This window comes from Patella vulgata, chromosome 9 (assembly GCF_932274485.2).
Source record: "Patella vulgata chromosome 9, xgPatVulg1.2, whole genome shotgun sequence".
Lineage (NCBI taxonomy): Eukaryota > Metazoa > Mollusca > Gastropoda > Patellidae > Patella > Patella vulgata.
The window spans coordinates 43,864,955-43,879,912 of record NC_065887.2 but is presented as its reverse complement, the minus strand read 5'-3'; the positions used below and the strand labels follow the sequence as shown (position 1 = coordinate 43,879,912).

The following is a 14,958-nucleotide window of genomic DNA, read 5'->3' as shown; positions in this document are numbered from 1 at the left end:
AATTTTTGGATAACTCGATATTCTGGCGTTATTGACAGAATTTATATACACGATGGCTAAATAACCCAAACCTGTCAACCATTGGTAGGCAATAGCTTCAATACATTAAACAGGACATAATATTTTAATGCCTTCCTGCGTACAGACTGTGTGATTTGATGATATATTTGGACACAACCTATCAAAAATTTGATTCAAACCCCTCTCAAAAGATTTTAATCCAAAGAAATCTACCCCACATCGCGAGAATCAGGCTTGTGTATCACATGACGTTAGGAGTTGTCCATTACTATAAATATCAAAGCCTAAGTAAATTGCCGGATTATTCCTTTGTCAACATCTGTTTCGGTTGTTTGATCGCATAGTCTACTGGTAATGCCAGGTACACAGAGGTAATGCCAGGTACACAGAGGTCATGCGAGTCTACTGGGGCAAAATATTCTCTCGAGTCTCAGATCGTCTGATTTTCTCAAATTCTTGGGTAGGCCCTAATCCCCTAAACCTTACGCCAAATTTGACGTTGACCTCCCCCCCTTCCTTCTCAAATCCCTGAACATGCCCGTGAAAACCAACGACAGACAATCGGAATACAATGAATAAAACATTTTATATAACGTATATATATATATAATATATATATATAATATATATATATATAACAGGCCTCTATACAATATTTTACATGAGTAATCTCCCCTTTCCCCCAATATACACGTAACGTGGTTATTACAAATGATTACCATGGTTACTGAATGTTTAAATAAACAAATAATTATATGATAAGTGATAACAAGTTCTCCAACTCTTCAGTGTCACATCAAAATGGACGATAGATCTGTAAAAAATATCAACATCGGCTCAATTTCATTGATAACAACAAAAACCTCATTTTGATTGGTGTAAATTATAGGATGACGATCCTAGTTTCCGTGGTGGACTTTCTCAAATAACAAGAAAGTCTATTTTGATGAAACACTGAAATTTCAACATACCTGATATATATGATAATTATTATGAGAGAGCCTTTAGTCCTATACCCTGTTTCAAATATGTAACTTATTTTATAACTTTATATATAGGCTACTACTCTAAAATATTAGGCCTACATTAGGGAATACAGGGTCTTGGTGATGCTAAACAGCATCTATAACCTCATTTGTTGGGTTTGTTTTAAATCCTCGATGTAATTTCATATTGCAAACCAACCTAACTAGTATTATTATATAGACCATGTTTGTGCCCTGGAGTGTCTGTATACTGTATACATGGATTTTTTTAAATATAAAAATGTTTTCAAAACTTTTCATAAATTCAAACTAGTGCGTGAACGCTTTCAGATATCTAATATATAAAAATCTGAAATGACCTTCAATCTCTGAATCCAGTCATCCTTCACATACTGGAATGCTAAAATAAACTTTATGGAATGCTAATTGTATAAAAATGTATAAAAATATATTTTAAATATTGATCAAGCCTATAATAATATGATATAGGCCCATTGTAATATGATATAGGCCTATTGTAATATGTGATACCGACTGATCTGGAGCAAGGGATTGAACCTGGATGTCAGAGGCGGAAGACTACGACCTGATCTGGAGCGATGATTCCTAATATATTATTACTAATCGTTAATATCTGTTGGGGGTGGCAGTGGTATTAAAGGTGGGTTTTTAAACTGCTCGATTGTTAGCCCTGAATGTTCCGAACCGCTGGAATTGTAATCAGTGATTATTTGTTTTAGAAATAGTAACTTGTAGATGTTGCCCTAACTAAACACAGCAATATTTATTGTCTAATTTAATGACATGATTTCATCTCTCCAAATTTCTTATAACATCATTCAAATTGTAGAATTAATAAAAATATTTGTACTACATGATTTGAAATGATCAAGTATCAACAGTAAGGCGTGATATGGTTCTTTCTAGGCTGGCAAATCTTGAAACCCCCCTCCCCACCAAATCTTATTTTACCCAGCACAACATTTCAAATAATTCTAACGAACTAAATACAATATGTACATGCACTATAAATTGTAAATTCCCAATAAACAATTCTCATTTATTTTCATACCGGTACCTTAAATCTATAATAGAACCATATCGACAGAGTTATTGCCCCTAATAGTTTGCATCACTGAAAGGGATCCTTTTTAGTTAGTGCCAGTTAATTATATATTTCCAGTAATCTATATATTACACATTACACTTACAGGATTGTTTCATTCTATTCTAAACAAAAAACACACAAAGGGAGGTAACTCTTGCATTAAGGGGGAGTAACTCTGTCAAAATGTCAAAAGCACCGTTGGTTTGGAATGGAACAGTATTTGAAGAGAAAGCACCATTATCAGACAATCAAATATATGGTTTGTAAAAAAAAAAAAAAAAAAATTCAAAAAAAATTCCAGATGTCCTCCCCTCCATATTGGAATTATTTTGGTTGCATAGTATATGAACACATAATAATGGATGATTTATCAGATCAAGTATAAATATTCTACATTATCTTATCTGCTCTACTGCACTAACGTAGCATACACATTCTTATAAAAACATTTGATTTTTGGCTTTAAATAAGTCTTGAATCTGACGTTGCTGTTGCCATGGTTACCACAATAAACACAATGATCAAACAAGAAACAATGCTCTTTTTGTTTTTTCTTTGTATTTTTTGTTTTTTTGTTTTTTTCTTTGTTTTAAAGAACTGGGAGTTCACCTATCGGTTCATTGACCTATGTCCACTAGCAGGAGTTTTCGGTAACTGTCTAGTTTTTGCTAAACCTCTTGTTGGGGTTGTACTTCCGGGTCGAGATGGGGTTGAGGTCGTTTTTGGTGAAAATGCTGTAGGTGTTGTTGGTCGTGACCTGGAACTGTAAGGTGATGATGATGTAGGCGTTGGTGTCATAGATCTGGGGAACATGGAACCTGATCTACGAGTTGTTGGGTTAGTGGCGGGACTAGAACCCGGGGTGGGTGTTTTTGATTTAGGACGAGCGTTACCGTTAGAATGTAAACTAGTTGAGGACGTACTGAGTCGCTTGGATCGATTTAAACTCCCTGTAGAACCTAAAACAGAATTAAAAAAAATAAAACAAAAAGTAAACAAATCTGCCAACATTTGGTTCAATCTGATTAGAACACAGATCCTTTTGCTTTTTTATAGTTCAACATTTCGTTTTACTTGTATTTACTAAACTAGGACTACAGGGTAGTGGAGTGGGTGGGGAGGGGGGACTACAGGGTTGTGGGTGGGGAGCGGGGACTACACGGTAGTGGAGGGGGTGGGGAGGGGGGACTACAGGGTTGTGCAGGGGGAGGGGGGGCTACAGGTAGTGGAGTGGGTGGGGGGACTACAGGGTTGTGGGGAGGGTGGTGGACTACAGGGTGGTGGAGTGGGTGGGGAAGGGGGACTACAGGGTGGTGGAGAGGGGTGGGGGGAGTACAGGGTAGTGGAGAGGGTTGGGGGACTACAGGGTGGTGGAGAGGGGTGGGGGGACTACAGGGTGGTGGAGAGGGGTGGGGGGGACTACAGGGTGGTGGAGTGGGTGGGGTCTGGCAAGGAACAGTGACTAATCTATTCAGTCCTGTGTACTCATTGACTATCATATAAAACAACTTTTGACAAATGCAGTTTGAAATAAGGAGTAGGCCATAGAAGTGATGAATAGTTTGACGTTAAAAACCATTTCATTTGGTTATTACAGAACTGAAGATATAAATCAGCTAGGCATATTCTAATAACATCAATAAAGGTTTTATATGCTATGGTGCAGTAAAACAAAAATGTTAATAATGGAAGCAAAAAGAGAAGATTCTTACCAAAATCAGGGTTTTTGTGCAAACCGTTAGCGTTAGATAAATTAACCATAGAAGATGTGATACGACTTCTGCGTAAAGTGGTATCAGCAGAACTACCAGCTGTAAACAAACAATTTTATTGGTTAGTTTCAGTGACATCACACATGCTATTTGCATAAGTTAAATCATTAAAAGCATTGAATAAGATAGGTTGCCAGGCAATGAAACATAAGCCCACAGCCGCTAAATCGTCCGAGCCATCTTTTGTAGGTAATTGGGGACATTTACAAGACAATTTCTTACAGATCAGATTATAATTTTTGTTGTTTGAGGGTTCACAAGGTTCTACAAACTGAAATAAGGGCCTTAACTCTGGGAGTATTAATTTACAGAAAATTTTGAAATTTGACAGGCTTTTTCGTTTTACTAATTTAAATAATGCATTTGAATTTCATACAGATCGGATGATAATTTTTGTCGTTGGAATGTTCACAAGGTTCACAAAGTAAAACAAGGTTCACAAAGTAAAACAAGTGCCATATCTCTATAAATATTTGACGGAAATTGCTGAAATTCAATAGACCTCCGTTTCAAAAATTTAAATGATGCATATAAATTTCATACATATCAGATAACTTTCATCAATCGAGCATTAACAAGGTTGAACAAAGTGAAACAAGGGCCATAACTCTAGAAGTAATTATTGTAAATTGCTGGAATTCAATAGGCTTTGTGGTTTCACAAAGTGAAACAAGGGCCATAACTCCAGACATAATAAACAGAAATTGCTGAAATTCGATAGGATTCTTCTTTATACTAATTTAATTGATGCATATAAATTTCATACAGATCAGCAGATAACTTTAGATGTTAGAGCATTCACAGGGTGCAACAAAGTGAAACAAGGGCCGTAACTCTAGACATAATAAACGCAAATTGCTGAAATTCAATAGGGTTCTTCCTTTTACTAATTTAAATGACACATAAATTTCATACAGATCGGCAGATAACTTAAGATGTTAGAGCGTTTACATGGTACAACAAAGTGAAACAAGGGCTATAACTCTAGAAGTAATTAAGTGAAATTGCTGAAATTCAATAGGCGTCTTCGTTGCACTAATTCAAATTATGCATATCAATTTCATAAAGATCGGATGACAACTTTTGGCGTTAGAGCCTTCACAAGGTTCAATAAAGTGAAACAAGGGCCAGAACTCTAAACGTAATAAACAGAAATTGCTGAAATTAAATAGGCTTCTTCATGTCACTAATGTCAATAACATATCAATTTTAAAACAATCGGATCACAAGAAATTGTGGACGGCGGAGACAGCAATATCTGTCCACATTTCCATGTGGGTGTATAAAAATGATAACATGGTTGTTATTTATTGAAGATTTTGGATTTGAAACAAAAACTGTACTCATCCTTGAATCATGAAATAACAAATAAATATCATCCTAAAACAGTAGCCATGTTTCAGGTTAAGAGATCGAACATTTTAATAGGCAAGTTTCAGTGAGGTTAAACTATATTTATTACTATTTGTTCAATCTGACCGTTTGTACCTTGAGTATAATTATTGAAAGCAAATCATATTCAAAAGTAAAATTGTTCATCTTTTTCTTTACAAGTTTGAACGTAAGACAAAAAGTCTGCTCAACTCTGTGCCAATCATGATGTCATCCTTCAAACAGACTTGAAAGATCTCAAAGGTCAATTCTTCTAAATACCCTGACTCCACCCCATCCAATAATCCTGATAGAGATACACAATTCCACATCATCTAAATAACCCTAATAGACATACCCATTGAAATAATCCTAATAAAGATACCCCCAAATCCTCTTACACTTTTATTTTTCTACTTCCATCTTATTTTGGTGCAGATAGGTTGCCAGACAACAAAACATACGCCCAGAGACTACTGGTGTAGACAGTATGACAGAAAGATAGGTTGCCAGAAAACAGATAGATTGCCAGACAACAGAAAAATTGTTGCCAGGCAACAGAAAGATATGTTGCCAGACAACAGAAAAATAGTTGCCAGGTAACAGAATATTGGTGTAAACAGCATGAAAAATGATAAAATACCAAAATTGAAATGGTCATGAAAAACAAAGAAATGAGGAAAAGTGAATATTAATGGATGGAGGGTACAGAGACAGACAATGGAAGGAGGGTACAGAGATAGACAATGGAAGGAGGGTACAGAGACAGACAATGGAAGGAGGGTACAGAGATAGACAATGGAAGGAGGGTACAGAGACAGACAATGGAAGGAGGGTACAGAGACAGACAATGGAAGGAGGGTACAGAGGGTTAAAATTATTAAATCCAAAATATTCATGATCAGGAAAAAGTTAAAATGCAACATGCCCAATGGAAATAAAAGCAAGGTGAAAGGAAGCATGGAGTCCATTTCAGTATAGATTCCTTACATCTGTACAGGAAAATAAGAGCATGCTACATGGGAAACAGACACACAACAAATAGGGTATTTCACCTTAGTAAATAGGGTATTTCACCGTAGTCTTACAAATTAGGGTATATTGTGTTTAAATAGGTGATGTAACATTATTCCTAAGACATTTAAACAGATCTCGACATTAAAAATCTTCACAAAGATTCAAAGTTCAAATTCCAAAATTGCTGGTACCCAAGCCAAAATATTAAAGGTTACATTTATTAAGAATCAAAATTGAATTATTTCAAAGAGCAATTCCAAATATCTGAAAACTTTGAAAGCTTCTTAGATTTGGTTCCAATTAGTGACAATTGAAAACATTTAAAAAGAATCGAGATTATGGCTGTTATAAATGAAGCAAACAGATTTTTTACACCCTTTTATGTTATTTATATATATAAAGCATGCAATATAAGTTACAATATGTATATATATATTAAATATTAGCATGCAACAAATTATTATCAACGAGGAGATAACTCCTATTCAGATTAATATTGCCTTTGTGCAGACGGAATGATGCAATCTGATTTATTGTACTCTGGCATGACATGTCAAGACATAAGCTACCTGAAGAGTTCGATGATGCATATCCGGTGTCAGTCTGTCGTTTTCTGCTGGCTCCAGTAGGAAATGGCGATGTGCTGCGTAGCGGTGTTCCACTACCTCTGCGACTAGATCTATAATCAATTGTTCCGTCTGGAAGTAGCGTATCCCGCAGGTCAACATTTAAGCGCCCTCTAGCTGTATAGATTATAATGGTTAAGTTAATTATACACAGGTTAAACACTGGATGTTTGAACTGCACAGCCATAAAACAAATTTTCAAATAAATAAATTCTAAATTTTGAAATATCATACAAATTTGATATTTGTTTTTTGTGTAGACAATATATTGTTTTTTCACATGCACTTTTGAAAGTTTCAGATATTTAATTTATTTGTGCTTAAAAATCATCCGCATAAAAATACGAATAGTTTTATGAATTTGAATAAAAGTGAATTCTGGGAAATAAAAATAATTCATGGGATGAAATTATGTAAATAGTCAGGTGACTGAAAAATTGTTTTGTGGCTGAATATCAAAAGTACAGAATTATTAGACTAATCTATTTTACTAAAATTTTAATTCTAAAGGTCATTGTATATAAATATTATATGTTTCATGTTGTTTAATTCTAAAGGTCATTGTATATAAATATGTTGATATAGGAAGACATGGGTCTTACAGGGTATAGCCTTTAAAGCCGCTCATCGTATATTGTCTATTCATCTTTCTAAATACTGTACAAAATTTAATAATATTGGGAAGTTCACTGTACGTACTTTCACAATATTGTAATTTACACAAGATTCAATATCCCTCAAATAACGATCACCAGCTTTAAAATTTATTATTTCTCATATTAACCCTTTAGAGCACAGATTTAGTTCTTGAATTCTTACATAGCATCTGATGACCAAAGTCTGGGCGTTAAATGGGTTAACAGTATTTTAATCAATAAATCAAGTTTATTTTAACAGGACAAGAAGATTTCTAAAGTCATCCCTGGTCATATATAAATAATAAATAATATATTTTGTAAATTAGGAACATATTTAGAATGTACGTAGATTTGCAATTTATTTTACATATAATTCAGCACCATCCATAAAACACTGATCTACCATATTAAACTCAACAAGCACATAGACGCATTCATTACTCAAATGGTTACATATCTTGGAAAATGGATGTTTCGAGAGAGAATTGTTAATGACGCGTGCCAGGATACATCAATCAGTACTTGTTCAATTCAATATCCGATACTCCAATCACCAATCACAAGCTTAAAGCAGTTAAACCTCTTTTATTTACATCAAAATATTCAATTGTTATTTCAATTTGTGAAGATACAAGCCCTAATCGATTCAGGTTTTATTTTGACAGTTGTGAGTTGGCTATAAATTGTGGAGAGGGGAGGGGCTTACTTTGTTGACAGTGGAACATAAAGTCGGAAACCTGTTACATCTCAAACACTGACATTATCTATAGGCGTTAATTATTCAATGAGGAAAAATGATCATCCCACAAAAGAAATCAACATCTACATGTACAATCCAATAAAATCGATAAATTTATTTTTAAGCGTAATATTCTAACGGTATGAATTATTTGAATATAAACACAACCTATCATCATCCAACGAAATCAACATTAATTTTTTATGTAAATTAAAGAGGTTTAGCCAATTTAAAGCATCATTATGCACCATCATTCATTCACCCCATCAACAACAATACTATACACTTCCCATCAACAACAATACTATACACTTCCCATCAACAACAATACTATACACTTCCCATCAACAACAATACTATACACTTCCCAAAACCAAAATAATTATCTTTATAAAACAAAAAAATTCTGGGAATAAAAACTATAATAATTATTAGTTTTTAAAATGGGATTATGGGAAAATTAAAGACCCACAAATGGGGGAGAATATGCAATAATTTAATGAAGAAAAAAAGTATTTTAAGAAAAAAAAAACCATCAAAGCCCGGGAATTTTTTTTTATCAAAATGGGACATAAAAATAAACTTACCATATCCTTAAAATAACCAAACAAAAAAATTAAATGTTTTTTTTTTTTAACAATTCTCTAAACATATCAATTTTTATATGAAAAAAAATATATATGCAATATTTGTCGTTCTTTCTTAAATAAAACAAGCCAACAGTGAGGCTGATGTCCACCGTCGAAATCCCAAAATAAATAGATGACACATATTGTGTTCCAGTCTCGACCAACCAAATTGCTTATCACTCTGCTTACCCTCAGCAGAAAATGTTCAATATCGAACTTAGTCAAGGTAATGATGTAATTAAACTATACACCACGTTTCATCACTCTCACTTAATTAGAACTAATGTTAACGTGTTCCAAAGCATAAACCAATCAAATTTCTTATCTCTGCTTACCATAAGCAGACATTGTTCATCTTCGAACTCCATCAAGGCAAGTTTAAACATTCTAGCTCAATTAGAAAGAGTTATTGTGTCCCAAAAAGAAAGTGACGGACACATTTTAATAGTCCCCTGCTTTCTTCGAAAGGTGAGGGATAATAACTCAAATTTCTGCTATGTAAATATAGACTAGACTTACCTCTACAGGGATCGTTAGTTTCTAGGAATTCTTCAAGAGTTATCCACCCTCCCCCTACACGCACCATAACTGTGCTGTTCAAAAATCGCACTAAATATGTTCTCTGTTTCTCTCCAAACTGTAAAATAAAAATTGAAAACGATTCTTCAATAAATATGTATTCAATCAGTCCCTGATTATTATTTCCATTTCTCTAACTGCACTAATTGATTATTACTTATACTGATTATATTGAGAGAGAGAGAGAGAGAGAGAGAGAGAGAGAGATGAGGTTTAATGTCCACTCCATACAAACAAGGTCATTTCAGGACAAACATATGGTTCAATTTCTATTTTAATACTTTGCTTGTACATAGGGGTCTTTAGCAGTGGGAGGAAACCAGAGGACCCGGAGAAAACCCACGAGAAATGGGGTTTAAGGTCCACACGACACAAACTATGTAATTTCGGGACTAACATGTAGTACAATTTTATTTCATTAATTCGCTTGCGCGTAGGGTTTTTTTGCAGTGGGAGAAAACTGGAGGACCCATAGAAACCCACGAGGTTGGACAGATGACAATAGTCCTTTTGACTTGTCACGTTACTCACGTACAACGTACACATGCTAACCATTCAACTTTTTATCTTCGAAGAAATTATCAGTGAGCAGAAATAAGTCATAATTTCCATTGTTTGCGTCACTTAGCGTTTCTTTAAATCTTCATTACACATCTACCGTAGCAATGAACTCTGTGTTAATGTATTTAACAAGTTATATCAAATATGTAATAATGGTGGACACCAACGTTGTCCTTTAAGTGATAAATCGTTATTCGTCCATCTTTTCCTTAAAATGTTACAAATGACTTGCATTACATCATATAGAAAACGTGTACTTTCTCACGCGATTCTATACATGGCTACTCACCCTATATTTTCCCTCGTCTAAATACACAGCCTTAAACTGATTTCTACACTGACATCCAGACACATCTCGTTCTATTTCATCATGGATTAACTCAGCATCAGATTTATTGGTTGTTACACTTGATTTTCTACCTCTCTACAAATCAAAATTATTACAAATTTCAACAGATATTTTAAAATAAATCATTTATTTTATTTTGTTACAATGTTTAGATATAAATGGGGTATATATATTTTATTATCATTAAACAGTCCACTTCTTATGGTTGGCAAAATTAGTTGTTGATAAACAGGTAATAAGTCATAGAAGAACAGAATTCTAATTAGCAACACTTCTGTTTATGATGGTGGTGAAGCTAAAAAAAACACATTCATCTCAGGGACTTTATAATTCATGAGAATTTAACGCCGGGGGCAACAAAAAATTTACTTTTTTATTTCCCTTTCATTTGCTCTGTGTTTCTAGTGAAATGTAAAAGACCTTATTTTACCTTGTCAGACTTCAATGCATCAATAAATTCTTTATAAACCATTCTCGGTTTCCGTAAAACAGTTTTCTCAAATATATCAAACACTGCATTTAATTCCGTTTTATTTGTCGGGAATTCTGAAAATGAAAAAAAAAAAAAAAATTAACATGTATAAAACAAGCGTTACTAATGACAACCGGACAAATTTTCCTTGAAGACGATGTTCAGACCACATTGACTAATCAAATTGTCTGTACGGTAATGGTATTCAGATCACATTATCTTTTTGACTAATCAAATTGTCTGTATTGGTTCTGGTGGGTGATAGTATACCACTGATAGGTTACATTCTATTGTGTTCAAGGGACTGATATATGTAGGCTACAATTTTATTCCAATAGTTCACTTGTATATGGGAGGACGGCAGAGAGCCAAGAGAGAACCAATGTGACTGGACAGGCACCATTATTCGTGGTCTTGGACAGGTGCCCCTACCTCTCTTGTTGTACAAACTTGAGATTATTATCAGACAAACCCCCTACAATGTTTTGTAAGTATGACAGTTTCCAGCTTATTAATATCTTACTAGATTGCATCATTCCTGAAACAAATTCATCTCGACTTAAAGCACCATCACAGTCTTTATCCTGGCGACGGAAAAAATCAGATATTCGAAATTTCTTGGCTTGAATCCATTTTTTGTATCTCAATCTCCAAACATCAAAATCAAAGTTTTTAAAACTCTCCAACTGAAAAATAAAGTGAAAGTAAGAAAATGAAAGCATGTGTGTAAAAGGTAGGGTATGCTATCTGTATCTACCTGTTGTCTCTCTACGTAACAGTTATACTGATGATTATCAGGCAGTGGTTGTTATATGAGACTGTGAGAGGATATCAGGGAGTGGATAATTCTGCTGTTATATGAGACCTTGAGAGGATATCAGTTCTTATATAAGGAACGATTGTCAGAATTTTATTGTTTAACCCATCACATAACAAATTACTGTTCTTTAATAGTTTTTTAGTTTAAACAACCCACAAAATATCTGACTATAAAATTTAATTATAATATACCGATGACATCATCAATATCTTAAGATATATTTTTACCTCTAATAAAGTATCATACGCATCTTGTAATTTTTTCTTCCTATCGACGGACATTCTCCACACTATTCTCCATCTATTCTGTAACGCTGTTACTCTTGGATTATAAGCATCCACTTCATTTAATCTCATATTACTAGAAAATATAAAACAAACCAACTTCTCGCTATAATACTTTCAAATTTCAGACCAATTCCTGTATTTTGTACACAGTTAACAGTCCATTTACTGATTACACTATTTTGCCTAGACCGTTTTTTTAGGACTTAATAAAGTTCATACTTGGTTTTATTTTATATTTATTGTGAACAAAAGTATAAATTCTGATGGTCCAGAGAATTGATTATAGGCTTGTCATGTGAATAAATGTGAATTAATAATTTATATAACATTTGAGGCTAAAAATATTTATAAATTAATGTCAAGGGCAGTAAGTTAAAACTTAATATCAAAATAAATTTTTACCTGCCAAAGTTTTTACCAGGTGACATTTTTGCTTCCAATGTAACCAACTTTGTTAATCTTTCAGCATCAGCATTTCTAGTTGTCACTTCATCATGGAATTCCTGCAAGTAGAGAAAATTAAATTTAACATCTAGAATTATGGCGTTCAATAGAGAAATGCAAATAGGACAATAATCTGAAAATAAAATTTCTTACTTCAATAAACTGTTTCATGTACCTTTCTGCTTCACAAAAACTATAGCTTAGAACCCGGCCCGTAACTGGGGGGCCGACCTCCTCGTTGCTCTGAGCTAGTTACGGCCCTGAGTACACCAATATCAAGAATAGAGAAATAATATATTTAATAAACTGACCAAGCATCAACATTACATTTAGAATTTAATCCTGTATTTTTTATTTTAGAAGAAAATGATCTAAGCTATCTTACCAAATGTTCTTTAAGAAGGGTTTCAACCACTTTTAGATCCTCTGGTATCGGATCACGTTCTTTGGTAGCAAGTAATGACTGGGCATCTGTTAACCATGACAACAGTTCTTCTAATAACGCTGCGTTACCCTGGATATTACGTAACGCTTCCTGTAATCTGTCCGCTCGACTCTTGGCTCGCTGTATCAACTGGTAAAATAAACAGTTCTTGTCAATTAAAACAATAACTAATATTCCTAATGTTCATGTTATTTCTGTATCAATTGAAATGAAATGAGGTTTAATATAGAGAGAGAAATGGGGTTTAACGTCCACTCGACACAAACTAGGTCATTTCAGGACTAACATATGGTTCAATTTTATTTCCATAATTTGAGCAGTGGGAGGAAACCGGTTGGACAGGGAATCAAAACCATGCCAGTTAACTCAATGACAGACTTTATGATACAGCGCGCATTCGGCCATCCAACCCCCCAGTTTAATATAATATTTCCTACTGTTCTATATCAAGCTTGAAGGATGCAAGTCAATGTTTTTAAAAATATTTGTTCAAACAAGCGAATCAATTAAAAAAAAAAAAAAAGCAAATGAATCGCGGCAGTAATGGGGTTTATAATTGTAATTATTCTTATTATTTTAACAGTCAAGGGGGGCAATTGATATGATTGTATTGAATAGTTGCCATGGTTACCTGATCCCATCTTGTTTGTGTAATAGTGAGGTAGTATTTGACGAAACGAACAGCGTTAGGATGACAACCCTGTAAAATATCTTCAGCGAGGGTTTTTATTCTGTCAACAGTGTCTTGATGATTTCTCAGGTCTTCTTGGAATTTCTACAATAAATGAAATTAAATAGTGTTTAAATTCCTATTGTTATGCTCCTATACTGAGCTAATGAAGTCGGACATACGTCATACAGTGTGCTATGAGAGAAAATTTGCCTGGACAGCAATTGAAATCCAATTGTCAAGGTTTTTTTTTTACATGCACACCAAAGACCACATGTTGTTCCTTGTCAGGCCCTTCATCCCACATCACTAACAAGGGCAAGCCTGGAAATAAGGCACCTGTCACAGACAATGTCAGGCTAAACCTCTGGTGCCTATCATTTTGTCCAGCACTGATTTTGTCTTTCTTATTGATATTATTAATACATGTCCGGCACTAAGTCAAAAATGTAAGGTACTATTTCATTAGTGTCTGACATTTTGTCAGGTACATCTAAAACCGTTATTTCCAGGCCTGGGCAATGGGGGAAACAATCCTGAGGAACTTTCTCTGTCAACTACGGAAGCGAATCCTGGACCTGCAGATTAGCGAGCCAGCGCCTTAACCTCTGGGCCACCAAGGGGCTCCCTCTCTGCAAGTATTTCAAGTTGATCTAAAATACATGGTCAACCCTCACCTACAATTAATGGCATGTGTCATGCACAAAGCAGAGTATACTGTCTGGAATCCCTGATACCATTTCGCTTCACAGAAGTTCACATTGCTAACAAAGTTTTATATTAATAAACTTGATCTACCTTGACATACAAGTTTCTCTTTACGGAACATGTTATACCACTTCTTGTTTGAGGAGTTTAAATAAAGGTGGTGTAATTTTCTTACCTCGTGCCGTTCTATTAGTTGTATAATGGCAACCTCATCTTCTGGGAAAGCTCGGAATTTTAACTCAGATTCAGCTTGTGGCAAGAATTCTCTCATTACTGTGACAACATCCTGGAATTCCTCAGCCTACAAAACACAATAATATTCAAATTCACTTGTGTATGGGGGAGTTAATTTAATGGCATTGCTGTCATGAATTAAATTCATGATGGTATAGCTATAGCAGTGTGCTATGTAGACAGGTATATACCATACAGTGTGCTATGTAGACAGGTGTATACCATACACTGTGCTATGTAGACAGGTATACACTGTGCTATGTGTTCTGTCAAGGAATCTTTTACATGCACGCTATAATGACTACATGGTTGGATCTCACTTTGTCCTGAAACATTGACAACGGGGCAACTAGGCTGCAAAACTCTCAACAAACTTTCTAGGCCAACACAGGGGTCGAACCTGTTGGTTACTTAGCGTTATTCACTGACACACCAGACTCACAGAAAACATACAGGATCCTAAATGGAGGAACAAAAAATCC

At 34.6% G+C, this 14,958-nt stretch overlaps 1 protein-coding gene across 2 annotated transcripts in view; it reads right to left on the bottom strand.

Moving 5' to 3' along the window:
* Positions 1-588: 588 nt before the first annotated feature.
* LOC126832637 (microtubule-actin cross-linking factor 1, isoforms 6/7) overlaps positions 589-14,958 on the bottom strand; it is a 70,098-nt gene continuing 55,728 nt past the window's right edge. For both annotated transcript variants that reach the window (XM_050563490.2, XM_050563495.2), the window contains 12 exons: positions 14,418-14,543; positions 13,496-13,639; positions 12,805-12,993; positions 12,378-12,478; positions 11,916-12,048; positions 11,392-11,554; positions 10,827-10,942; positions 10,337-10,471; positions 9,427-9,544; positions 6,845-7,018; positions 3,828-3,926; positions 589-3,074 (listed from right to left, as the gene is read on the bottom strand). In XM_050563490.2, the coding sequence (XP_050419447.2) occupies positions 2,725-3,074; positions 3,828-3,926; positions 6,845-7,018; positions 9,427-9,544; positions 10,337-10,471; positions 10,827-10,942; positions 11,392-11,554; positions 11,916-12,048; positions 12,378-12,478; positions 12,805-12,993; positions 13,496-13,639; positions 14,418-14,543 (1,848 nt within the window). In that variant the 3' untranslated portion in view covers positions 589-2,724. The remainder of the gene's footprint in view (positions 3,075-3,827; positions 3,927-6,844; positions 7,019-9,426; positions 9,545-10,336; positions 10,472-10,826; positions 10,943-11,391; positions 11,555-11,915; positions 12,049-12,377; positions 12,479-12,804; positions 12,994-13,495; positions 13,640-14,417; positions 14,544-14,958) is intronic.